General features: G+C 40.6%; 1 protein-coding gene and 1 long non-coding RNA gene across 4 annotated transcripts in view; one reads left to right on the top strand and one right to left on the bottom strand.

Annotated features, from left to right (window-relative positions):
- Positions 1–260: 260 nt before the first annotated feature.
- Positions 261–24,813, top strand: part of LOC141004446 (ankyrin repeat domain-containing protein 13C) — a 29,694-nt gene continuing 5,141 nt past the window's right edge. Inside the window, exons 1-10 of one of the 3 annotated variants that reach the window (XM_073475936.1) lie at positions 271–342; positions 430–907; positions 3,559–3,600; positions 10,201–10,305; positions 16,207–16,292; positions 18,019–18,064; positions 19,052–19,118; positions 20,361–20,505; positions 21,700–21,831; positions 22,624–22,785. In XM_073475936.1, coding sequence (XP_073332037.1) covers positions 532–907; positions 3,559–3,600; positions 10,201–10,305; positions 16,207–16,292; positions 18,019–18,064; positions 19,052–19,118; positions 20,361–20,505; positions 21,700–21,831; positions 22,624–22,785 — 1,161 coding nt within the window. In that variant the 5' untranslated portion in view covers positions 271–342; positions 430–531. Of the gene's footprint in view, positions 908–3,558; positions 3,601–10,200; positions 10,306–16,206; positions 16,293–18,018; positions 18,065–19,051; positions 19,119–20,360; positions 20,506–21,699; positions 21,832–22,623; positions 22,786–24,813 lie in introns of all 3 variants that reach the window. The other 2 variants (XM_073475937.1, XM_073475935.1) reach the window with 2 other exon arrangements.
- On the bottom strand, positions 13,894–20,425 carry LOC141004447 (uncharacterized). The gene is made up of 3 exons (XR_012179817.1): positions 20,013–20,425; positions 19,032–19,901; positions 13,894–15,155 (listed from the first exon to the last, which is right to left on the bottom strand). It is a non-coding gene; the product is annotated as an uncharacterized lncRNA (long non-coding RNA).

A 24,813-nucleotide genomic window follows, 5' to 3' on the forward strand; every position in this document is an offset into this window, starting at 1 on the left:
TTTGGTGGACTATATAGTCGATGTAACACCTACAAAATGATCAAATGGTATGTAAAGTCATGACCAGAAAAGCTGTGAAATATCAAAGTACCTCGACTTTGTACTGAAGTACAGTACTTGAGTAAATATACTCAGTTACTTTCCACCTCTGCGTGCTGTATACACAGAAGTACTGGCCAGTGACCGTTAGTAACCCACCCTGAACTCTCGCGATACTACGAGGCGGAAGACATCAGCCGAATCTTCCGTACTAGTCAACTGGAGCCGCTTATGTTGTGCTGCGACCGACGGCAGCTTTGGACGACAGGAGGAGAGCGAACTGCTTGTTTTCATAGTAAACCGGTGAACAAAAAAGTGTACTTTCTTGAAACGGTTGTTTTTACCTGCCCGGTGGAGAAGTAAGTGTTTTTCATGTTGTGCAATTTACAGTGTTTGCGTGAAGACTTCCAACTGGCGAATCGCATCAGTTCGCCCGGAGGGTCATCGTCAGCGACGACACCCTCTGCTCCGTCAGCGTCGACTGTTTAGAAAATGACCGGAGAGAAGATCCGCTCCCTGCGCAAGGACCACAGGCCGAGCAAGGACGAGGATTTACTGGAGCCGGACGAGGAGGCTGCCACCGGGACGTTCACCGCCTCCAAGACGAACAACAAGAGCAGAGCGAGTAAAATCTTCAGCAATCACAAGTTAATCAAGTCGTCATCCACACAGCAGCAGAACCAACAGTCGCAGATTAATGCTAACACCAACACACTGTCAACATCGGATGTCATCGATGACAATAACAAAAACCCCATTATCAGAACCGGGCAGGACTTTCCGGTGCATGAATGTGTGTTTAAAGGAGATGTTCGACGTCTGTCTTCGCTCATACGGACGCAGAATATCGCCCAGAAAGACGTCCATGGTGAGTCTGACAACTGCTTTATCTCCTAAAGGCAGGATCCCCAAAAATTCATCATGATCTACTAATTTCAAGGTCCATTGCTGCTTAGTTTTAGTTAGCCAATAGGCCATCAATCTCCAGCAGCACTGGAAGTAGGCGAGGCTTTCCCTACCAAAGCCTGTGCAGCTGATCCCCAATATGAGGAATAGTTTTATTCCACTACCCTAAGATTTCTGTGAATCCAGTGTTTTCAAGTTGACAGAACACACAAGAATCTATTGAAATTTCCAGATAAGCCCTATGTGGTTACGTCAATGTGTTTGGAGATTCTTTACAAGACTTTGGGAGGCTTATAGGACCTCTTCTGTGGGGCAAAGTCTGCTCAGATAATACCACAATTTCCCAAAGAAACCCTCCCTGATCTAGCAAAAGGTTAAGATTGGTTTATCCAGTTCACGTGCCAAGACAAAAGATGGCGTGCAGTCCTGCTCATTGTCAGCACAGGAATGTGGTTTCTCCTCAAATCAAAGCTCTGACATGGTGTAACCACAGCAAGGTGTCAGACAGGGCACTTGCCTCTGGTGTTGTTTTGGAACCGGATCCTGTATTGTTCAGAGGGTTTTGCCTGTCTTGTTGAGGGTCGGTATGGTTCAGTGGCAGCAGTTTGTGTGTTTACTCACACATTAGTTTTGCTTTCACTGGATACAGGCTGACTGTCACATAACATCATTAGAATCAGTTAGTGTGTTTACATTTTGATTGACAGTCAGAAGAGTAACAACAAAAATAAAGCTTTATTATTAATTATATTCTTCACATTTGCCTAACATGAGCCACATGTATAACAATTAAACTATGGCCTACAGTTAATCGTTACAGTGGTTTCTCACATAATATTCCAGTATAATGTTCCAGTGTTTTCAGTTGTTCAGTGTAATTGGGCTTATTATTGATTAATCAGACAGTTATAAAATCCTAAGAGAATAATTTGCAGTTAAGTGTTAAATTACATTAAATTTTCAACAGGGAAATGCATAAAGCCCTCACAGAAGCTGGAACCATTTACTTTTGGCAGTTCTTGTCTAATGAATGAATAATTTCTTATAAAAAAATGATGACTAGTTTCAACAATAACAATAATTTCAACACTAGATCCATACTTTTACAAAATAAATAGTCCCAGTTTAAACTAATGACAGCAAGGTCTGGATTATCTGATAGTAACCAACAACAACTAGTTCAGAAAATATGATGATTTAATGGTATTAGGGTTTGCTGTATTACACAATTATTATCTCTGCTAAGGAGGTTGTGTTTTCGCCCATGTCCGTTTGTTGGTTGTTTGGTTGGTTTGTCAGCAAGATTACACAAAAACTATTGAACGGATTCCTCCCAAACTTGGATGGAGGATGTATCTCTGCCCAGAATAGATCCCTTAACTTTTGGTGCTCATCTGGATAAAGCTAGCAGGTTTAAACAGATTTTATTTGATGTTTGATTAGGCTTGATAGGGGCCTATACTCCACTGAGTGCCATTCTAGTTATAATAATTAGTTACAAAGACCCTTAAAGGAATGAAAACAGAATGTTTTTTATATTATGTTGTGACAAACTTGATAAAAACTTAAAATATATACAGTAAATTTGAATAATACATTAGAATTCAATACCTTTGATAAGCAAATGTACACAATAACCTTCAATTTTCATATCACGGTATACCTTGAAACCGGTCTACCACAGCAACCATAACCAGCACACTGATTTTTTTGGAAAGGCACATTGCTGATGGGTTTTAAATTGTATTTTTTTAACAAGCTTTTAGTAATATAAATGAAACTCAGTTCACCTCCATTGTATTGGTTTGGTGATAAAAATCTCAGAGACTGATATCTCTAAACTTCAGCAGAAAAACATGAAAATATTTGCATGGTGTGATACAACCACTGGTGATTCAGGTGAATGATCCTTTTCAGCACCATTTACAGCGTTTGAGCAGGTAGGAGTTCAGTGTCTTACCCAACGACACTTGAACTGTCAGCCGTGACTGTTGGGTCAAAGACCTACGATATCTTAGCGTGCCCAGAAGATGACTTTATTTGTGCCACCACCCTACCTATAAAGTTTATTATTACACATTGGTTAAGGCTGCTAGCTGCCTGATCTCCAGCTTGTATTTTCACTTACATCAGGGTTTCTGCAGGGTGGGCCCTCTTTACTCTGGGTGCTTGTCCACTGCTCTTCCCCTGGAAGAGAAGCCTGCAGGAGCTGACTGGGCAGTTTGTCTTCCTCTTGAGGGATTTTCCAATGCTTATGAGGCACATTTCACGATGCTGGGAAGAAAACCTGTGCTTCTTCACACCTGACTCAAATGTTATTTTACCAGTCAATGTTTACTGTTAACAAGCGATGTCCCTGTCAGTTAAATGCAGCTAATTATGGGGGGTTCAGTAGGTTAATAGACTATAATATTGCTTGTCATGGTAGAAGAACACACAATAGGCATGTAGTTAGTATATCATCAGGAGTTAAGTGGATTCTGCCTCCCAATTTAAATATTTAATTCCCCCTGAGTGTGACAGCAGAAGCACAGTGATTGTCACAGCCTCTCACCTCTTACTGTGAGTATCAAAGACTGCCAATAAATTCTGCTTTTTTCCCTCCTCCTATAGGAAACACACCGCTGCATCTCGCTGTCATGATGGGGCACAAAGGTGAGTTTAAGGAAACACATGTCCATGTGGTTCATGGTTGTCTCTCTGTATGTCTCTGTGGCTTTCTAAATGAATGCTCTCTGTGGGTTTGTTTGTCTTCTGTTTGTGTTTGCGTTTATTTGTGTGTGTGTGTGTTTCCGTTTATTTTCCTGCCTTTGTGTGTGTTCATTTGTCTGGCTAAGCACCACCAGACATTTGTCACAGATCACCACACAAATCCCAGACGGCAAGATGCTCATGCATGAATGAAGAGGTTGTGTTTATGGATTTTTGCCGGGTGAAAAAAGTGAATTTAGCAAGGAGACTATTTTCCTCCTTTCTTATGGATGTCTTTTCTTCAGTTTAATACATATGTGAGTTGTGCCAATCAAAAAGTGTACCAAGTTGTGTATTTACATACTAGAATAACATTTTAAAACAAATAAAAACAGTTTGGTGTATATGATGAATATGTCATCATCCTTTACATGATTTTGTTTTTAGCCAAATTGCACCAACCAGACTGAAAGCATGTGCATAAAACATTAATGCACTGCCCCCCTGTGAGTCGATGCTTACATTAAATTTCACAGGCAGGCTTCAGAACATGCTACTGAAAAATTAATCCCCCTTTTTTGCAGCACACACTCCCAGTGATCAGCTCAGATAGGGTCACTTGTACTGCACATTCCCATTTGTTTAGTGTCTGTCATTTGAGCATGGGTTTCAATTGATTTCACATTTGCTAAGTTCAATTCCTGTCGCTGGCATGAAAGCCCTGCCACTGACTATTGGTAGTGAAGTGCTGGAGTGAGGTGGTGGATGAGACACTATGGAACTGATTGTGCTAATGAGGTTGCCTATCTCTTGCCTGAGCTGCTAGCATGTCCTCCAGGGATGCTCTGGCCAGACAGGCTAAAGGCATTAGATCATAGAGTAGTCTGGGTGTGGCTGCTGGTCTGATGGGATGGATAGGACAAGGCTTTCTTTGTGTATGGCTGAGTGTGTGTGTTTATGATTGGCCTGCCTAGTAATGTGAGTAATGCTCATCTGTAGTTCCTTAAATTTGAGATTTTGTTATTGTACAGGTGAAAAAATACATTGTAGAAGAAGAAGAGAGACTATATTTTCACTACCAGCCAAATTGGAGCATGATACAATCCTGATTTGTGATTCTTCCATTGTTAACTAATGAAATAGTGAGAAGGAGCATTGTTTTTATATGTATGTGCACATGAATACAGATGCAAGGCTAAATTAGCATTTGTCCAGAAACAAAACACTAACTATCTAAATTACACCAACTAGGCACAGCACATCAAGGCATAATACTTTGTCCACACTTATTTTTCCCGTAATGGAAAAATGCATTATGCTGTTTCTGCTGCTATTATGCAGACACTTTTTCTTTCAGAGTTGCCAAAAGTTTTCGGGGGAAATGTTAGCAGCTGCTACAACAAAAAAACAGTTGAATCATTGATTAGTCTGCCAGTTATTTTTTCAGTTATTCTTGGATTATAAATTGTGTACTATACTGACAGATACCTATTATACTTTCTCAAAGCCCAAGCTCACATCTTCAAATGTTGTTGTTTTGTCTGACCAGCATTCCACAGCCCAAATCCATACAGCTTAAAATGAAATAAAACAAGCAAAAACAGTATGGTTTTGGAGAAACACGGTTTAGTTATCAAAGTGCAGCCACACAATATGGTTGTGATTATTTGACAGATATTATAATGACAATATGATTCACAATTACGGGGAATAATCTTTTTTTTGCATCACAATATTCATCTTCACTGAAAAAAACGGATTAAAATCATGATGATGTGACATTTGTTGGGCAAAATGTGTGTTTTTCTTCCAAAAGAAGACCAAGATTTGTAGGTCAGAGCATCTCTGCAGCACTACAGTTCTTCATCATAATGCTGTTTTGACACAATTTGCCTTAATCAGAAAATCCCAGTTTCTGTGATTTGGATATTACACTTGGCCATATTGTGATTTTGATTATATTTCAATCAATTGTGCAGCCCTAAAAAATAGTCTTTTAACTTTCTATCAATCACCTAATTAATGCATCAACCAATTGTTGCAGCTATAAAACATAGGAAAAGTAAAAAGGTGAGAAAAAGTGAATAAACCCAATGTGTAAATGTTATAAATCCTGGACACATTCTCTCGAAATGAAACTCTCTGGACAGTTTTCTCCTGAAGCCCGTTTCGTCAAAGGACAGAAAAGGTTTTCCTTTTTTGCCAGTGGTTGTGTTATCTGTTCCCATGGCCACAAATATAAAATCATATTTCAGAGACATAAGATGACAAACAAGTGGGTGTTAAGAGCTAATGTACCAGTCTGGCAAGGTTAGTCTTCCTCTGAAACGGCACATCAGGCAACTTTTATCTGATTGTCTCCAAAGGAAAAAAAAGTAGTCAGTTAGAGTCCCACTATGTATATTAACAACCTAGCAAACCAGATGACGTGAAAGAGCATCCGTTTTGCGTCAGAGACTGTGACAATGTGTTTCTTTAACTCCTGTTTGATTTGGTGTGCTGAGTATGCGATCTATGGCGAGGAAGTGAGCAAAAAAGCCATTTTATAGATGTACTCAGCCTCGATCAGACTGGGTGCTGATGGTGGGGGTTTTAACAGCCCACAGAGCCTCTTAACAAGTACCCCATCTGTAGCCAGTGCACGTAGTAAAGCATTAGATTAGCACTTTATTTTCTCCATCCTGCTCTGCCTCCCTCATTCCTCTGTTAGAGTTGTGACTCGGGCAGGACCTCCATACAGCTGCTGCACATGCAATCAACCCAGAGACCCAAAAGGAAACGTCCTTTTATCAGTACATTCATGACTGCGTATTGGATTGAACTGGACGGCACACCAAGGCTAATGAGTTATAGGCTAGATGCTAATGTATCCAGGCGGCTCTTTTTGATTTTATTCACATTAATGACCTGCAGTTTTTTGATTATTCTTAACCAGCTTCCTGCAAGGAACTCAGAAAGAAATGTATCATTTTTATATTTACCAAACTTGTATTACATTATATTATTACTGAATTGTGTGATTATAGACCTGAAACAATTAGCCAGTTAATAAATCAACCAATCAGCAGAAAATGGCTTTTTTTTTTAAGTTTAGTTTTGGGGAATTTTATGTTTTTTTGTTATCTGGCAGTGGAGAATTGACAGGAAATAAAGCGACTGTAAATAAGGTTTGAGCTTCTGGTTCTGAAAAGTGAAGCCAGTTGAGAAGTGCCTTAAACCTGCATCATTATAATAGCAAGCAGGGGACGACTCCACTCGTTTAAAAAAAATGTCTGGTTGTATATATACCAAACATCCTGTGGTTCCAGCTTCAAATTCTTACCCGCTTTCTTTAACATTCATTATTAATCAGTTGTATAAAAATATGAAACTGAAAATTCAAGACAGATCTTTAACACATATTTTAAAGCATATAAAACGGATAGTATAGAAGGTCAGACAAGATGGTAACTCAAATCGCCATCAGTTAATCCAGTCAACTCCGTGTACCTGAAAGCCTGAAGCCAAACCACAAGTTAACCTGCAAGTTTGCTGCTGAGGACACATGGGTCTTCTCTCCATCATTATGTAATGTATATCTGCTAAATGTTGTCATTATTATTACACAATCATTGGATTTAGCAGGGTGATGTATGGGTCAGAGGCCTACGGGAATGCAAGGCTTACGTCAGAAAGCGAGTGCCGCCTGTGTCTTCTCGTCATTAACCTCTGTGATCAGCTGCTCAGTCCAGGCACACATCTGACTAATGCATAAACACAGAGGCTGGCCTTTTTGTGCGCTGATGTAAAGCTCTTTGTGAGGCACTCTGCATTTACATCCTTCCTCTCTGGTGCCAGCACAGCTTCTTTATTTAATTAAAACATGCAATATGACCAATATTAGTCAATATTTCTGAAGCGGTCAGCATTTGGACAGCATTCAGCACTTGACATGTGGATCACGTTGAGCAAAAAAATTTGATAAGAAAGCAAATTCAGACTAGTCATGAGCCCCGTCTTTGATCCTCAGCTGCTCCCCCAGTGTGAGCACAATGACTTCCCGTCGGCATTTCTTTCTTCATTTTTATTTTCTCTGCCATGCTTCGCTTCCACCTTAAAGAAAGCTGTACATGGTGTTGCTTATAATTGCTTTTGTGAAGAATATAGCCTAAATGCTTTGGGTGCTGTCACAACAGACCTTTTTATTCCTCCTGCCACTATTCTCTTGGGGTGGCCACATTTCTCTTTGTTGTGTGGATAATTTGTTTAATTAGGAAGAGTTTCAGAATGTGTTCCTCTGTGTCATAAAGAATGTATGAGACCCTGGCCTCTTTCTCATTAATAAAACATAGTGAGTACGTAGATCAGAGGGGTGATGTGGTATATTAAATTATGTGACAATGCTGCTATGTGTTACTTCTGCTTCTGGGCACCAGGTTTGCTCTGTGACTCCGCCCACTTGAGGCAGGTTTTTTAATAGCTTTCATACTGATGTTTAACAGAGAAACAAGTCTGAACATGAAGGCAGTAACCGGTTTGCTTTTGTTCAAATGACTAATTGCGTTGACTCAAAGGATTGCAATGGAAGAGGCTTTACCGAGAACTTCTATGAAGCTTTTACCAACCTAAATGAACGTTGAAAAGACTGTAATAAAGTTTCTGTCCCATCAAGTGAAAGCCCTGCAAAACCACTCAGCAGCAGCCCGTTAGCAGTCAGCCTCTGCTTTGCATTCGAGTGGTTTGTTGCTCACAGGATTGTGACCACTCTGGCCCAGCGCTGGGACAGAGCTGCACAGACGCCAACATCATAATGAATGATGTCACGACCAAACTGACAGCTGAGCTGGAACAACAGGCTTCATTTTTTGGCGAGCTGTAGTTTGTTGACAGGCTGCCCGGAGAGTGAAGGGATTTTGTGCTGCACTTACTGCTGATCTGGCCATAGAAAGGGGATGAGGCTCTTTGGCTTTTTTCCCATTGTTGGAATACAAGCAGAACACGGAGGGTGAAACCGTGCAGTTATCAGAGGATGTCTATATGCAAAGTTTGACATTTTCTTCCTGTAAATCCTCATTTTATAGCAGTATGGACTAAAGTACGATGCTGCTGAGTCTTGTGTAACTGCAGGCCCCATATGTCTCTTTGGTTAATGGGTCAACTGTCATCTCAATCCTACACACAATCTGTCCCTCTATAAAACCAGGATTATCTTTACACGTTGAGTTGAAGCTACAGCAAACATCTTTAGTTTAAATCACACATGTTTATAGCGGTCAGTGAACATTTGTATCAGATTTACTGCAAAGTTGTCAGATAGGTTTGTGATAAAAGTGTTATTAAATTTAACAGAAGCAACATGCAGCACCATTTGTGCAGGAGAAGAAAAACAAAGTAAAGCTAGTTAAAGTGTCCACAGTGTTGGCGTGGAGTAAAAAATTGTTTATTGGGCTTTTATTTGTCTGTTTAACTTATTTCCTCTATGTCGTAACATTTTGTCCAGCGGCGCGGATGTGTGGCATCAAAACATCAGGAAGACACACGAGGAAGAGCTTATTCACCCTTTACCGTTTGTCCTTTAATAAAGGTCATTTTTGCCAAATAGCACATCACATCTTCTGTCCATCTGTTCCTCTGTGTATATTTTTGTCACTCTTGTTAGTAGAAAACAAATTCCTTCTTTCTTTTCTGCCTTTTGTTTTTGATGTTTCCATTCAGAGTCTTGTTTTGCTCTGGTCAAAAGTAATGGGGCTGCATTTGTCATTTTATCACCTGTCTTTTTCTGCTTGTATTAAATGTGCATCCTTTTTAAACAGAAAGCAGCAGTCAAGATTTCAATGTGGACAGAGAAAAAGGGCACTTTAGATGTTGCTTCACTGTTTTTCCATTTGTTGCAGAGGCACATTTTACAGACTTTCTGATCAAAAAGTTGACTGCATAACCCCAGATGAGCCTGCGTGCAGCGCTCTATCCCTGGGCAAACCTGTGCTTATTCCAAAAAAAATCTAGACTGGAGACTAAAAACAAACAGATCTTTGTGATGGGAGCACCTACTGTTCCTGTTGTGTTTGAATGATACATAATTATGTAAAGCTGTTCCCCTTTCCTCTCTTGGGCTGTGTCTTTTGTGTGCATATATGTTGTTTTGTACCTTGTTTGATGATATAAGTTAAACTTATCATGAGGGATGGGGTAAATTATTATATCGTGAATTGTGATATACACTCACAATAAGTTGATCGTGGTGAATCTTTTATTTGTGCAGGATGACCTTATGATTTACGATTACGTATTTGATTCTTTGATTGATCGATCATCAACAAAATGTAGGGTTGAAGTTATTCCATTATGTTTAAATATAATTTTAGTTATTTTGATGACCATTGGGATAATATTGTGAATCACATTTATACTGGACAGGATAATTCTGACATGTGAAGAAACTAGGTGTGTATACAGAGTATAAAAAATGAAAATCACCAGTGACCAACATCATATAAATAGTGCAAAGAAATAAAATACTGAATGAATACACGTACATGGAGTGGAATTAAATAAAGTTGTTCTGTCTTCCTTTCCTTCTTACAGAGTGTGCCCACCTGCTGCTGGCCCACAATGCACCAGTGAAGGTGAAGAACGCTCAGGGATGGAGCCCCCTTGCTGAAGCCATCAGCTACGGAGACAGACAAATGAGTGAGTATCTTTGACTGATTTAAACGAACGTTTGAAGCTCCACCACCACTGCTACATACAGAGACGATGTGGGTCAGTCAGCTTATTTACTGGGTCTTCCCGTGTGAAAATGGAGACGGAGGAGAGAGAAGGTGCGTGCAACAGATGCAAATCAACAGTTGCCTCTGCACATTCTTCCACGCTGCTGCCTCCAAGTGAGGTCACGACACCAGCCTGCCCCCTTTGTCCCTCAGAGAGAGGGGACATTCCTCAAGGCCCTCTGGCCTTTGTGCTGCAATGAAAGGCAATTCATTAGATGTCTCTCTCTCTCCTCATAGGACGATTGTGATCAAGCCCCTGCCTCGCCCATTTTCTGCCCACATTTCATAGTCAAAGTTTGATTTAAACTCTTTTTAATGCATTTTAAGAATTTTATTTTTACAGCAAATTTAAATCTACCACTATAACTAGTACAAAAACATTACTGACATGTAAGTGAAACCATTTATAGGTACTGGGTGCACCTTTACACCTTTGCAGTTTATTTTATCACTCATGAATATTGAAATTTTGGTAATGAGCATTTCCCAGAATGTACTTTTGACCTTTTGTGAGGCTGTTTTTGATATCTCAAACTCTATTTTTACTCGAGAGGTGCATTTTGTTCACAATCTATTAAAAGCTCCTGATGTGTTGGTGATGGTAACAGGAACACTTGAGGTTTGGCTCTGTGTGGTGGGGCAGTGGCGAGATACTACAGAAGAATGTAAAAAACTGAATCACATCACTTTAATACTGCTAGAAAACCACACCCAGGCTAAGATAGGGCCAGTGTTGTTAACTGACATTGACATAACACAGGTATGTGGGGTTTTTAAAAAAAGACAAAAGGACAAAAAGGTGATTCTTCCAGGGTTTTCTAAGACATTTGCAACCCACAATCTGTGAAACTAACAGGCAGAACTGTGTTACATTTTTCTCAAACAACATGTGAAGACCCTCAGAATGAAGGAGGTAGGAGTTATTAGCGCAGCCACTTGGCACCAGCACTCAGCAATCATACAGGGAAGCAGCTTAGAGTGTCTCCATTGACTGCATCCTCTAATTAACTCCCTAACGCCCCTCACCGTACCAGGTTTACAAGTGTGTCTATTGACTGAAGCTTCTTATGAACTCTGCAACACCATTTTTCTTCTTCCTTCTTTTTGCTCTATTGGAAAAACTTGCTGTTTTGCAGTCTCTATTCACCACTGCACTTACACGTTGAGTGCAGCAAGTGGTGAGTGTGTGAATGTTGTTTGAAGGCAGAAAAAATCTGACTGACATGCAGAAGATGAGGCAGGTGGAGGGAAAGCTGTTGTGCCGTAAAGGTTATTCACAGCTCTTGATAAACAAAAAACGGATTTAATCTAAAGGTTTTCTTTGAAGTAAAAAGTTAAAGTGTAAGCATTGAAGTTTATTGTTACCCTACATTGTTTAAGCACAGTGCTGACTGTCAGCCAAATGTTCTCTTTTCAAAAAGCAGAAGTCATTCTTTTCATTGTCAAAGCAGCTTTGGTTCTGGATACTGTGAGGCACAGGTGCACCAGGTGAGGAACCAAACTAAGAGGGATTTAACATAGTTTTTTATTTTCTAATTTTATTGGCAAGAAAAATGGTGCACTGCTGTACCACCTGTCCGTGGTCCTCAGATGCCTAATCTGCAGTGTTTCCTCGGGTAAAGTTTCGCCATGGCAGCAAGTGGGAGGAGACAAAAAGGCATTCTAGGGGTCGCAATTTCTTGTTGCGTTTGCTGTGATTTAAATTAAGAAAAACTGCACCATGGTTTATAATCATTGACATAATGTATTAAATGGTATTGTATCATTGGGTGCACCTAAATTATGTACTGGTGCACCTAAATGCAAAATCTACGTTCACCAGTGTTAAAGGTTAAAGCTCTGGAGCCCTGCTGTATGTGACGTTGTTCTGCAAAGGGGCAAATTCACCAGAACTATTTTTGCTTTTCCTGGATCCGGGCCAGAGCTAAGTGGCCAAGCCGGAATCAGCCTGCTGATTCAGGAGATCGCTAGACAGGTAGAGGCTCGACCTGCTGGCAGACAGGTACAGTAGGTCAGTCTGCTAATTAGTTGGCAAGGGTGGACTGCACCTTCTGTTGCGCTGAAGTAAAACTCCATTGTTGTTTAACAGTCTTTGTGCTCTTTCATGTCGCTCCAAAGTACAGCCTCTGTTCCAACAGCTGAGTCTGCACACTGTAAAACAGACACATTTGGCCTTCAGTACAAAAAAGTTTACCTGGCTGCCATGGTGACAGTAAAGGAGAAAGGTGCTGAGGGAAACTGTGACTGTTTTTCCTATTCAGGGCAGTAAACGTTGAGTCCTTTACAGGCTCAGCCTCGCAGAGCCCTGCCCAGCAGTTATTCAGTACAAGCTGAGTCAGCGTCAGTCAGGAGTCTGTGAGGGAAGTACAGACTGAGGAGCTTTGATTGTTTGATTTACAGTAGGGCAAATGTCCTCGCCCGGAAAGTGCTGAAAACAACACAACAAATACATTTTGATCCAGTTATAGAGGTCTGCAGATTTCCATAGGAACTGTCAGATAAACAATTTCCTGAATGAGATTAAATTCAAGAAAAAATCCGAACTCTGCACTTCTGCTGAGTTATTTTTAGCCAACATTTGTGACTAATTTCCACTTCTGTTGTGATTTGATGTCACCTGATTTTTCTCACTTCTGGCTTTCCATTTGAACAAAGAGGCAAAATGTGGCTCAGAAATAGATGTTGTCATGTGTTTTGTTCAATAAGAGCTATTTCTGTCCACAGTTGCTTTCCACTCACACAGCTGTAATGTTGGCTTAAGGAGCTTGTTTCAAGGCTGCCACATTCACTTTGGTGTTTATTAGATGGGAAACGGCTCACTTGCTGTTATTGTTTTAATGCTTTATTCCCAATTAAAAGGCACATTGGACCATAGATTTAATTTGATGAAATTTTGGTCTTGACATTATTATTATTCTGTGTAATGCATGTTTATTGAACATGTTAAAAACTCTGGTTTTATAAGGTATCAAAAGCAAAGCTTTTCTTTTCTTTCTAAGGCTGTGGCTAACCAGGAGTGTTTTGTCTGTAGTTAAAGCAATTGTCACTTTAAAGATCAGAGGAAAGTGTGGCAGTGATACCATTTTCTAAATTCAAATTTCTTATTTATTTTCCCGGACGAGCAGTGCAGTTAGGCCAGGTGGGATGTTACTCCATAGGAAATCATCACCACCACTGGCCAAGGTTTGATTTTCACCATTTCCAGCCAATTAAGCCAAATTGGTAAGAAAATAGACAATATTTTGAAGGTGTATTATATTGTAAAACACTGTCGCTGGAGCCTAGCCTGTACTGGAGTCCTCTACATTTATAGTATTTGACCTCCTTTAGTCTAATACTTCATAGGTTTCATAGCAAAGTGAAATCAGATTTCCTTTCCGTTTAAAACCTACTTAAACAATTGAAAAAATAGACAAAATATCAATTACAATAACAAACCATAAAAACAAACAAATCAACAAATAATATATATAATAATAGTTATAATAATAAAATATTAAAACAGGTTAACATTTAAATAATTGGTTTTCCTCCCCCACTACATTTATTCATACTTTTTTGCAAAGCTGTTGTGATCAAACAGTTTCCTCAGTCTGTTATCCTCAGTCAATGTGGCTGTTTTGAGCCTTTTTAGATGTCTTGTAAAATTAATTGACTACGCCTCAGTAAGTTGAAATATTTGAAACTATATTCAGATCAACTGCTGCTGCCTGCCTCCTCAGCTCTATTCCACTCTGCAGGTACCTGTGTCAATACTGACTGTTCTCAGACTCCTGGAGACCTGCCAGCAGCACTCGTCCAGTTAGATCCAAGGCCTAATTGTTAAATAGTAGCACTTTGTGGTGATGTGAATGCAAACTTGACTCTGTCTCTTTTCATTAATGCGCAGAGGTGAAATTACTGAGATCACTCACCTAATTAATGCCAGGAAAGTGCCCTAATCGGTATCTGGGTGAATTAGCGCCAGCACGGAGAGTCAGTTTGGGTTAGCGTTAAAGCGGTCAGCCTGTGTTGGCTGGGTGGTCTGTGTGGGCAGATGGTGAGTTTGTAGTTCTTTCCTCGTCCTGCTGAGAGGCGGCGAGGATCAGGAGGAGCCCCATCCAGAGCTTGTCCACACTCATTAGGCAGCCGGGCCACAGAGACGCCCTCGTCCTGGTCTTGTGTCTGTACTACTTGTTTGCTGTTGAGCCCTCCTAAATGCCAGTAAGACAATATGAACAACAACATGTGTGTTGATGTGTGTTTAGTTATGCTAATGATAATGTCATATGTCCATAGTCCTGTTAAAATGTAGGGCAGTCAACTGTTATTAATGTTTCCATTAGTTCATAAGTGGCACAATCATGTTGTCATCTACTCCCCTCCTGGCTTCATCCAAACACCACAGTTATGTCAGTGAGCAGCTGATGCTCCAGCTCCTCTTAAAAACAGCAAATAGATGCTCGCTAGTCGGGCGTGGATCCTTTTTCCTGAAGCCTGCTTTCTTTTCGCATAAACAAGCAAGCAGTCTCTTGCAGTCAACAGGCTAAAGAGCTGTGAATGCTCCTTAATCTGACCCGTCACGCTTAAAAGTCTCCTGTGAGTGCGTCTCTCCCCCAGGTCATTAAGGAGGTTAAAGGCGCAGCTCATTAGCAGGCAGCTCCATATCTGCCAGGCTCGGCCCCTTTGAACTTCCTGGAACGTTTTGATCCCTGCAGGCGGTGTGCAGGGATTGGCGCAGTGCTGTTGACAGTGTCCCATCTGGCTCCAGGAAGTCAGGATACTGTATCCCTGAAACAAAAGTCATCGTTACTGTAAACTATGTGATCTTTGCCCTCGGCGTGTCTCATTTTTGATTGGATTTGCATAGTGAGTCTGTTTCTAAGGCAGCGGTGGTGACTAACGGTACATTCATACCGGCAGTACTGCTGTACCAGCCTTTTACAACTTAAACCTCACAGTGACACAGGATTACCTTTTGTCATGTTGTAGGGGAAGAGTCTGAACAGTCACATTGCATTCACTTTTACAATCACTTTTGGCACCTTGAGTATTTGTTTTTGTCTGACATGAATAGTTTTAGATTCTGTTCATTGTCGAGTAATCTATTGATTAGTTTCCCTATTAAATGTAAGAAAATTGTGAAAAATGTCGATCAGTGTTTCCGTCACTGTCCTTAATGCCTTGTCCATAACCCAAACGTTTTCAGGTTACTGTCAAAGAGGGGTAAAGAAACCATAAGATATTCACATTTAAGAAGCTGTAGTAAGAATTTTGATTTGTGTTTTTCTTACATTATTATAAAAATAGTTGGCCTTTAATTTGATAGTTGACAACTAATAGATTGATCGTTGCAGCTCTGCCTCTGTTAGTTTCAGTCACATTTTGACTTTTCAGGAGGATGAAAGGGCTTTACTCAGAAGGCAGACGCTCTCTAAAAAGCTCCAGATGGAAGAGAGTAGCTGAGAAAAGTTCAATGATTCCAAAAGGCCCCTTCAAAAAATTTATTTTTCCTTGGCCAACTAATCATGATTAGGGAGAATCTTGCTTTGATGCCATGTAGAGAAGATTTGCCAAAACAAGACCAACATGGTGGAGAAAATTAGTTTTTGGTAAAGTGCATAATTTTTTTCTTCTTGGAGCAAGTTTGATGGTGGGATCAGATTCAGCAAAGCAAGAGGTTATTTGGGAAAAATTCACAGCCATTATGGGCACGAGACATTCCTCTAATAAAGTTGAAGATTTTTATGAGTGGAAAAAGTGACCTTATTGCTGATGCTTTTGGTCCGACTGATGCTTCACTTCATCTCTCGTTCTCTTTTTGTTCTTCTGTGTGTTTCAGTCACGGCGCTGCTGAGAAAGCTGAAGCAACAGTCCAGAGAGAGTGTGGAGGACAAGAGGCCCAAGCTGCTGAAAGCCCTGAAAGAAGTGAGCAGTCACCTCTCTGATAGTGATGCACCTGATTTCTTGATGCTCTTTCTCTTCTCTGCTCATCAGATCGTATTACTTCTTAGTTTGTGTTTCTTGATTGCCCATCTCTTCAATCAATCAGATTTTAATTATAATGCACCTTTCAAACAAATAAAAATGCAATCCAAAGTGCTGTACAAGTGTCCTCCTCTCTCCAATTGTTGCATGCAGCAGAGCACATAAACACAAAATGTGTTTTGCAACTGACGATGTTTTAAATTATTGATTAGTCTTCCAATTATGTTCACGATTAACTGAGGAAAACATAATGCTTCCGGCCACAGCTGTTGCATGTGCAGAGGCATTATGTTTTTGGGTTTTCCGTCCGTCCGTCCCAGTTATGTGAACGTGATATCTCAAGAATACCTTGAGGGAATTCCTTCAAATTTGGTACACTTGGACTCGAGGATAAACTGATTAGATTTTGATGGTCAAGGTCACTATGATCTCACAAAACACATTTTTGGCCATAACTCAAAGTGTGAATCAATACTAAACAACTGATTGTTGCAGCTCTACCACAAATACACAAACATCCCTTCCAGTTATCAGGGAAGTTTGTCATTCACAAATAACTGTCATCGCAACATAAGCAATGCCTGGAGGAACACACACACACACACACACACACACACACACACACACATACACACACACACACACAGACACACATTATCAACTAGTCAGTCAAAGACCTGTTGTTTAAGGCTAAATTAAACGTCACAGTGTTTTTGTGGCTGCCTGGTCTGACATCACATGTGTACGCACACACATACTCTGTAAACATGTAACTGCTAACAGACATGCTGTTCAGAGCCGCAATTATCCTTCAGGGTTTGTTGTGGCCGTGTGCCTGACATGATGTCACACATACACACTTTAAACATTCAGACATTTACAGACCAATATAGAATAACTAAACGAGGAGCCTTTCTGTATTGTTGAACATGAAGTTATGGAGGCCAAACTTATGGGCGTCATCATCTGACTATTTTAGCTTCCAGGTCAGCTGTGAAGCAGCGCCGCCCCCACAAGAGAGCAAGTGAGCAGATGTACCAATACAAGACCAAAAGAGGCCAACTATGCAAAACCCTGCGTTTCAACTTCATTTAAAAAGGTCGCCACAGTATAGCAGTATAGGCTAGATTTTGCGTAATTGATGTCTGTACAAGTTGTTTGACACTCAACCCAGCCTGCATTTGACGTGACAGGATGTGATCCCTTCCTGGATGATGTGGCAGAGAGGAGATTTTTCTGCATCATCATCTCTCAGATTATATAGCTCTGGGAAATGATGACCTCCTCCCAGCTTGACATCATCGCTAAATGCCAGATTGAGACCACCAGCGGTGATGAGATCAGATTAAGTGCCTCAAAGGACAATTAGGCTGTATTGAGTTGTGTCAGTCAGGCGTAATTTGTTCTTGATGGACATAAAGGCTCATGTTTACTCTTGTCTGTGTAACTGGAAGGCATTGGTTCAGCATTTTGATTTCTATTCTGCAAAGATGCCTTATTTATTGTTTGTAAAACTGGTTTCTCATATTCACTGTTTTTGTTGCACACACATGTGAAAGCCACAAACAAATATTCAGCCTTTTGTATCATAAATAGCCCTGTATTTCCATCTCTTCCATTCATGTAGTTTTACTTGTGATTGAGATTTCTTTGTCTTCTTTTGCAGCTTGGAGACTTTTACTTGGAGCTTCACTGGGACTTCCAAAGTTGGGGTGAGTCAAGCTACACCTTCCCCTATCTTACAATAGTGAGGTTGACAGAAAACATCATCGTTCACAGACATTATCCACTCTGGAATTTAACCCTGTGTTACAGAAAATGTGATTAAATCTGTCAGTGTTAGTGTTTACCTGTGCCATAATGGACTTTGACTGTTGATGTGGCTACAGGCTGAAACTAACTCCTCCTGCTGGACATGAACTGACACACCATCCTCTAACATCAGTGTCCCTTAATATATGACTATGTCAAGAATATCTGCTGATACAAGAGGCAGTATATGTCCTCCTGTTGCGCTGAATTCACACATATTTTCACCTTGTAAACAGTTTCAGAATACAGATTTCAGATGAAATCTTCTGTATGACAGTAGTAAATGTTTCAACTGCTGAAGCAGCTTTTGCTTAGTCTGCACAAGTCTGCCCCCAGAGTGTGAGCCAGGGCTGATTCTGTGTACTCACTGTATCTTTGTGAATTATTGACATGGTGGGAAAGATTATGTAATGGATGCATGATAGTAACCGAATGTAAACTGGTTGCATAACAGTGTGTGTGCTAATTGTAATTGTAAAAGTGAATACTTTTATGCAGTGACAGCCAGCTAAAAGAATCTGTTTGTAGTTTTTAGAGCGCTAAAGATTTTTGTGCTCTGGTTCAAACCAACACAATCTCATGGACCTGAGGCCTGTTTAGTCTACATGTGGGGCTCTGCTGAGTCGGAGGAGCCACTTTTCAGTCCTTCACAGAACTATTTTGGACTGTTGAAATAGCTCTTGAGATATGTGCAACGATAGAAAGGCAAAGGACGTTTGTTGCTTTCTGTTACTCAACCTGACTGAGTTATTAAATATTTAGCTGCAGAACTACATGTTATATAGCGCTCTATACTAAGGCTTTGAATATATGATGGTCTTCATTATTAAGTGAGCTTTTCTAAATTTAGCCTTCACATGTCCTCACCGTATCTTTTCATGTTGCAGTGCCTTTGCTCTCCAGAATCCTGCCTTCAGACGCGTGTAAGATCTACAAGCAGGGCCTCAACATCAGGCAAGTCCTGTCAACAAATGTAATGCCTTGAAGTTAAATGTGTGAAGTTTGAATACAAAGAAAGACAACACGAACTAACTGAATTAAACTTTAATTCCTCAAGAAAACCTTGTTTTTATCGAGGCACTTAGTTACTTTCAACGCTCACTAATTTATCTGTCATCTTGTGCCACACAGAACAGCTTCTCCTCTTTCTCCCCTCTATCTTCCCCCCCATTTTCTCCTCTCTTCAACCTAGTTTGGTTAACTAGAGTGTGAAATCAGTGCCTGGCAGTGAGAGGAAGCAGAACGACGGTGCCTCTCTGCGCAGATCTTTTTACTTCTGTGTTTCAATTTAAATCAGAGCCTCAGAGAAGAAGCTACAGTTGTGTGTAATGTGCCTCCCTTTTAGCTCGCTTTCAAAAAGACGTCAGCAGAAATTCGTCACACTCTGACGCTCGCTGACACACAGTCACAACAATGAATCTGCAGCGGGAATACACTTTGCTGTGTTTCTTGGCCTTGAGGGCAAAAAGTTAACACCAGGCAGCCTTGAGTTCAGCTCGCAAATATAGGGCACACATACTTTTGTTCCTTGTGTGCTTTTCTCCAACACATAAACAGGTGCAGCTATATTTGGGCATCATAACATATCAGCTCAATCTATCTGAAGAATGAACTTCGTGCATAAAAGTGTGTGTCTGTGTGTTCCTGTAAGAGATATCCTTGATGAGGAGCCTGTCATTATTCTGTGAAACTGCTCCTGGCTGCCTCATTTGGTAGTCAAAATGCCCTCTTATTATCCTGGAGTAGCAGGGAGAGAAAGAGAGAGGGAGAGAAAGTGAAAGAAAATAACTGTCACAGCAGGTTCATTTAAATTCTGGTGCTACAGTGTGTCAGGGCTGTCATACTTACCCACAGCACCTACCACTTTGTGTCTGGTCTTTACAGCAGATCACATATTCCGTTTGCTGTCACGGCTCATTCCTGGACGACCCAAAGACTCTTGAAATGTGCTGCTGGTCTCCCATGGCAATGATTACCATATACATTGTCTCTAAACTTTTCCCAGCAAGCACGTGACATCCATCACAGTTTTTATTTTTTCTGTCTTACAGTTTTGTGTTTGCTAGTGTTATGCATGTGGCCAAGTTAAACTCAGCTCTTTTTCTGTCATCCTCAGTTTCCTTTTCCTGTGTTTGGCTGTCTTCTCCTTTTATCCTTCTGAAGTTCCCACACTGAACTCACTCTCTGTATTTATAGATTGGACACTACACTGATAGACTTCACAGACATGAAGTGTCAGCGCGGCGACCTCAGCTTCATCTTCAACGGCAACGCAATCCCCTCCGAGTCTTTTGTCGTGCTGGACAACGAACAGAAAGTCTACCAGCGGATACACCATGAGGTGTGTGAGACACATGCTGATAAATGACTGAGAGACTAAAGCCTCACATGTGCCCCCTGAAGTTTGTAATGTTCATTACAACCCCACATTTACTTACGGGCTGCAACTGACTGAATTATTTTCATCATCAGTTAAACTGCCATTGTTTTCTCAATTCATCTTTTTTATTCGGTACAAAAGAAAATAGAGATTAGATAAGCAGATGCAGCAAACTCACACTTTTTACAAGAAAGGAAAAATGTAATGTTTGCATTTAATGCCAAATTTACAAGAGGGCATTATAAAATTTTTAATTTCTAATTTTAATTAAATTTCTCCTCAATCAACAACTCTTAAAATAATGCGATTTGTTAAGGGAGTCTGGGGACATTGCGGTGACTAGTTCAATACTTAGTTGGAACAGTGTGTTCGCAAACATCTGCTGTAAACATTGACAGGACTCCACAAATGTAATTTGCATTGCAGTGAACTACTTGGAAATCAGACAGTGTGTTTTGCATAAGACGTCAGTTAAGTAGGCTGTCTCGAATGTGGCCCAGGACCCATGTGCGTACACACTGCTGAAAGAATGTGGTAGATTGCGGCCAAGACAACCTTAAAAATTGGTCTGAGTGATCGGATCTGAAATGCGTCCTCAATGCGTCTTGTATTGAGACCTGTCCACTTCTGATCGGATCACTCAGGACGCATGTTGATACCCTGTCTGAATGACCTAATACTGCAATTTTGCTATTCTCAAAGCTTTACAAGCAGTGGGGCTAAAATGTGTTTTGCTTGTTTGATGTTTCTTATGCGTAAGAGGAAGATATGACCTGAGGGTGAAACTAGAAGAATGGTCAGATTAATAATGTCATTAACAATCGGCTGCTGGGGGCATAAATATTCACGAAAAAACAAAAGTCCAAAGTGTTGGAGGAGCCAACAGACATCAAAGTGATTTGTTCCCTCTGCTAGTGATGGAGAAGATTGTAACTGGTAGTAAGAGGACGTTCTTTCTTATCATAATAAAAGTGTCAAACAAGTGCTAAAATCTTTTCTATTCGGCTGTGATTTGGATGCTCAATTTAAAATACTAAAATGAATTTGGCTCCTCTCTGCTGTCATTTTTTTCATACAGCTTGTTATTATTGTTATCATCCCTCCATGCCTGTGTTGATGCCTCTGTAGTTTCCTAACACCGTCCTGTTTGTCCAGGAGTCAGAGATGGAGACAGAGGAGGAAGTGGACATTCTTATGAGCAGCGACGTGTACTCGGCCACGCTCTCTACAAAGTCCATCACCTTCTCCAGGGCGCAGACCGGCTGGCTGTTCAGAGAAGACAAGACGGTGGGTGTTGAAGTTATTATCATTACTTTATTTCTCCCAGCTTTTCCAAAGTCAGCTGTGGGTCACAGGGGTTCACCTGGCCGTGGAATTTTCCCCCAGACAGAGAGTTGGGAATTTGATGAATTCTCTGGGGGAGGCAGGAAATGGAAGGCAAACAATACACAAGGACACAGATGTATATCAGAATGTAGTTTGGGAGCAACATAACATCAGTTGCAATATATGATGGTTTTCTGCCAGTCAAAAGGTACCCAGACGTTTGAGCCCTTTACAACTTGTCTGACCTGAAAATTTGGGATTCTATATTTTCAAGTGCTCTGTAATGAGAAACTCAGAAAGAGAAAGAGATAGATCCCTTTACTCTTGATTTCTACTTTTATTTTACTGTACGAGAAATAATACAGTCAAGTATTACAGATTAACAAAACTAGTTTGACAGACCTAGATGGAGCTAGATTTTGTTGATATTACGTGTTATTAGCCTGACCTCTAAGTGTTGCTGCAGACTGTCCATTTTACTGATCAGATTTCTTAAGCTACATTTTCCTTACCAAGCAGGAAAAATACACAACTCAAATGAGCATCAGTAAAGGAACCACAGGTGACATGCTCAGAGTTATAAAAAAGTTATAATAAAAAACACAGACAGGACAGGGCATGAAGGGCAGTGAACGAGTTGTGTGGGTATTACTTTCTGTCTTCTTGCTCTTCTGTCTTTTTGTCATGTGTTTAAAAGGGAAATTGGTGACTCAGCAGGGGGTGCACTTATCTAACTGTTTGTTCTAACTCCAGGAGCGTGTGGGAAACTTTCTGGCAGATTTCTACTCTGTGAATGGCCTGGTGCTCGAATCCAGGAAGAGACGGGAGCATCTGAGCGAAGAGGACATCTTGAGGAACAAAGCCATCATGGAGAGCCTGAGCAAAGGAGGGAATCTCATAGAGCAGAACTTTGAGGTGAGTCAGGCATCAATTAAGGCTGATTCAGCACTGTTATGGGAGTAGGCAGAGAGAATCAAGACTACAGCCCCCACCATCATCACCCATGATGTGATAACTGGGGTTGTGGGGCCACACTGAGCATCACATCACAAACATCCTGTCATAGACCGGTGCTTGAAACCTGCACGTTGATAAAATAACTTTACATTAAAAATCCACTTCGACATCCTTAAAAAGAAGAAGGTGAATCCTTACTGATGCCTACAGTCTTGCTGTATAGATGACTCTTCATACACTCTGGTACTTCAAGGTCAGGTCAACAGGTCAGGTTACTGTAGATTTAAGGGTTTCCGCCCCTTTTCAACCGAAAAGTTAAAGGAACTAAACTCAGGTTCTAAAATGTTCTTTTCTTTTTTCGCTTTGTGCTTCCAAAGCATCTGAAGAACCATGAGGATAAAGAGGCAAATATGACTGATGACAGGAAACGACAGCAGCTATTTATCAGAAGCATGTTTGAAACATTTACACACAGAGGAAACAATAACGCAGATGGATTATTTTCTTTGTATCTACTGTTGCATGTCTGTGGTTTGAGTTTAGCTCAATAAATAAATGAAAATGAGACACGCAGAGGCGGAAAAGGAGACTGTAGATGGGTTAGATGTGTTTTAGAACATTATGGCCATAAAACTATCAACAAGTAAAGTTTTATTTCTCTCTCTTTTTCAATGGTAGCTCACTCGACCGCAGCTTCCTCCCTCCCTTTTCTCTCTCTCACTCTCTCGCACACAATGAGATATCTGAGACACAGGATCTACAGGTTCGACAGTTATCGTGTCACATCTACATCCCTCAGTTTATTTTCTTACAGGTGATGAACATGATTCACTGAGCGATAAAATCACACAGAATAATACAAGAATATCGCAATATTTGTTGGCTGTATTGCTATATCTAGATATTTAGAAATCTCCCCAAAACCTCCTCATAAATGCTAGGACTGTGTGACGAGATCAAATATCAATATATCTTTTACTTAATACCTCGATATTGAAATTGTGTCAGTATTGTAGGGATGATTATTGGTACTTTAACACATGTTTACACAGATTTGATAAATAATCTTCAGTAATGTGGATATAATGAGTTAGTGGATAAAAGACAAGTATTGAACAAGTAGAACAACCTGGTAAGTTCAGAAAATGACATCACTTTACTGTAAGGCAGCCTTTAACACCAGGAAAAGACAACACTTATGCCATAACACAATTAAACAATATCCAAAATCTGCCTGGGTAATGTTGAACTGTTTGAAGTTGTCTTCTGTTGGGGAGTTTACTGTGACAGTCATCATCCTGGATGTTTGTCTTCAAAAAGAAACGTGTTCACAGTTTAAAACAGGAAGGATGGCTAATAGAGTGCAGCTGTACACGTCGGGCGAAGATGTACATGAACAGTTGCTTTGTGACTCATCGCGAGGAACTTCCCTGAAAATGAGAACCAGTTGGAGCACTGCGCTGTCGATAAACATCCTGTTTACTTACACCTGCAGCGTAACCACCAGTCCAGTCCTGAAACTGTCCTGTCCCGCTGGAACCTTGGGGTAGGACCTGAGTCTCAAACAAAATAAACCTCACAGTTCTCACTGCTGCATCTGTCCAAAGATAAATCCTGTAGAAACAGCATGGACTTCCTGCCAGACTCTGGCCATCAACTTTGCATGGTTTATTGAAAAATTCCTGTCTGACTCCACGCTGTTGTGTCTTTGATGTTTTATTTGTTTCAAACAGACTCAAACGCTGCCCCTTATCTCACCCCCTCCTCATCCACTATGCATGGGTTTGAGTCTCAGCACTGCCACCTAGTGGGGAAAGTTCTAAAGCTGCAGCTTGTTCACAGGGGTGACTACCACCCTTCATCCCTTCACTATAGTATGTTCTAGAGTTTGCTTAGCAAGCCCCTGTCTAAGCACTGAGCATAAAGCCAGTCACACAGTGAAGACAATGCCTCTCAACACTCAATGGATGCCTTTTAACTGCTCGG

The sequence above is a fragment of the Pagrus major genome, chromosome 11 (assembly GCF_040436345.1).
Source record: "Pagrus major chromosome 11, Pma_NU_1.0".
NCBI classification, from domain to species: domain Eukaryota; kingdom Metazoa; phylum Chordata; class Actinopteri; order Spariformes; family Sparidae; genus Pagrus; species Pagrus major.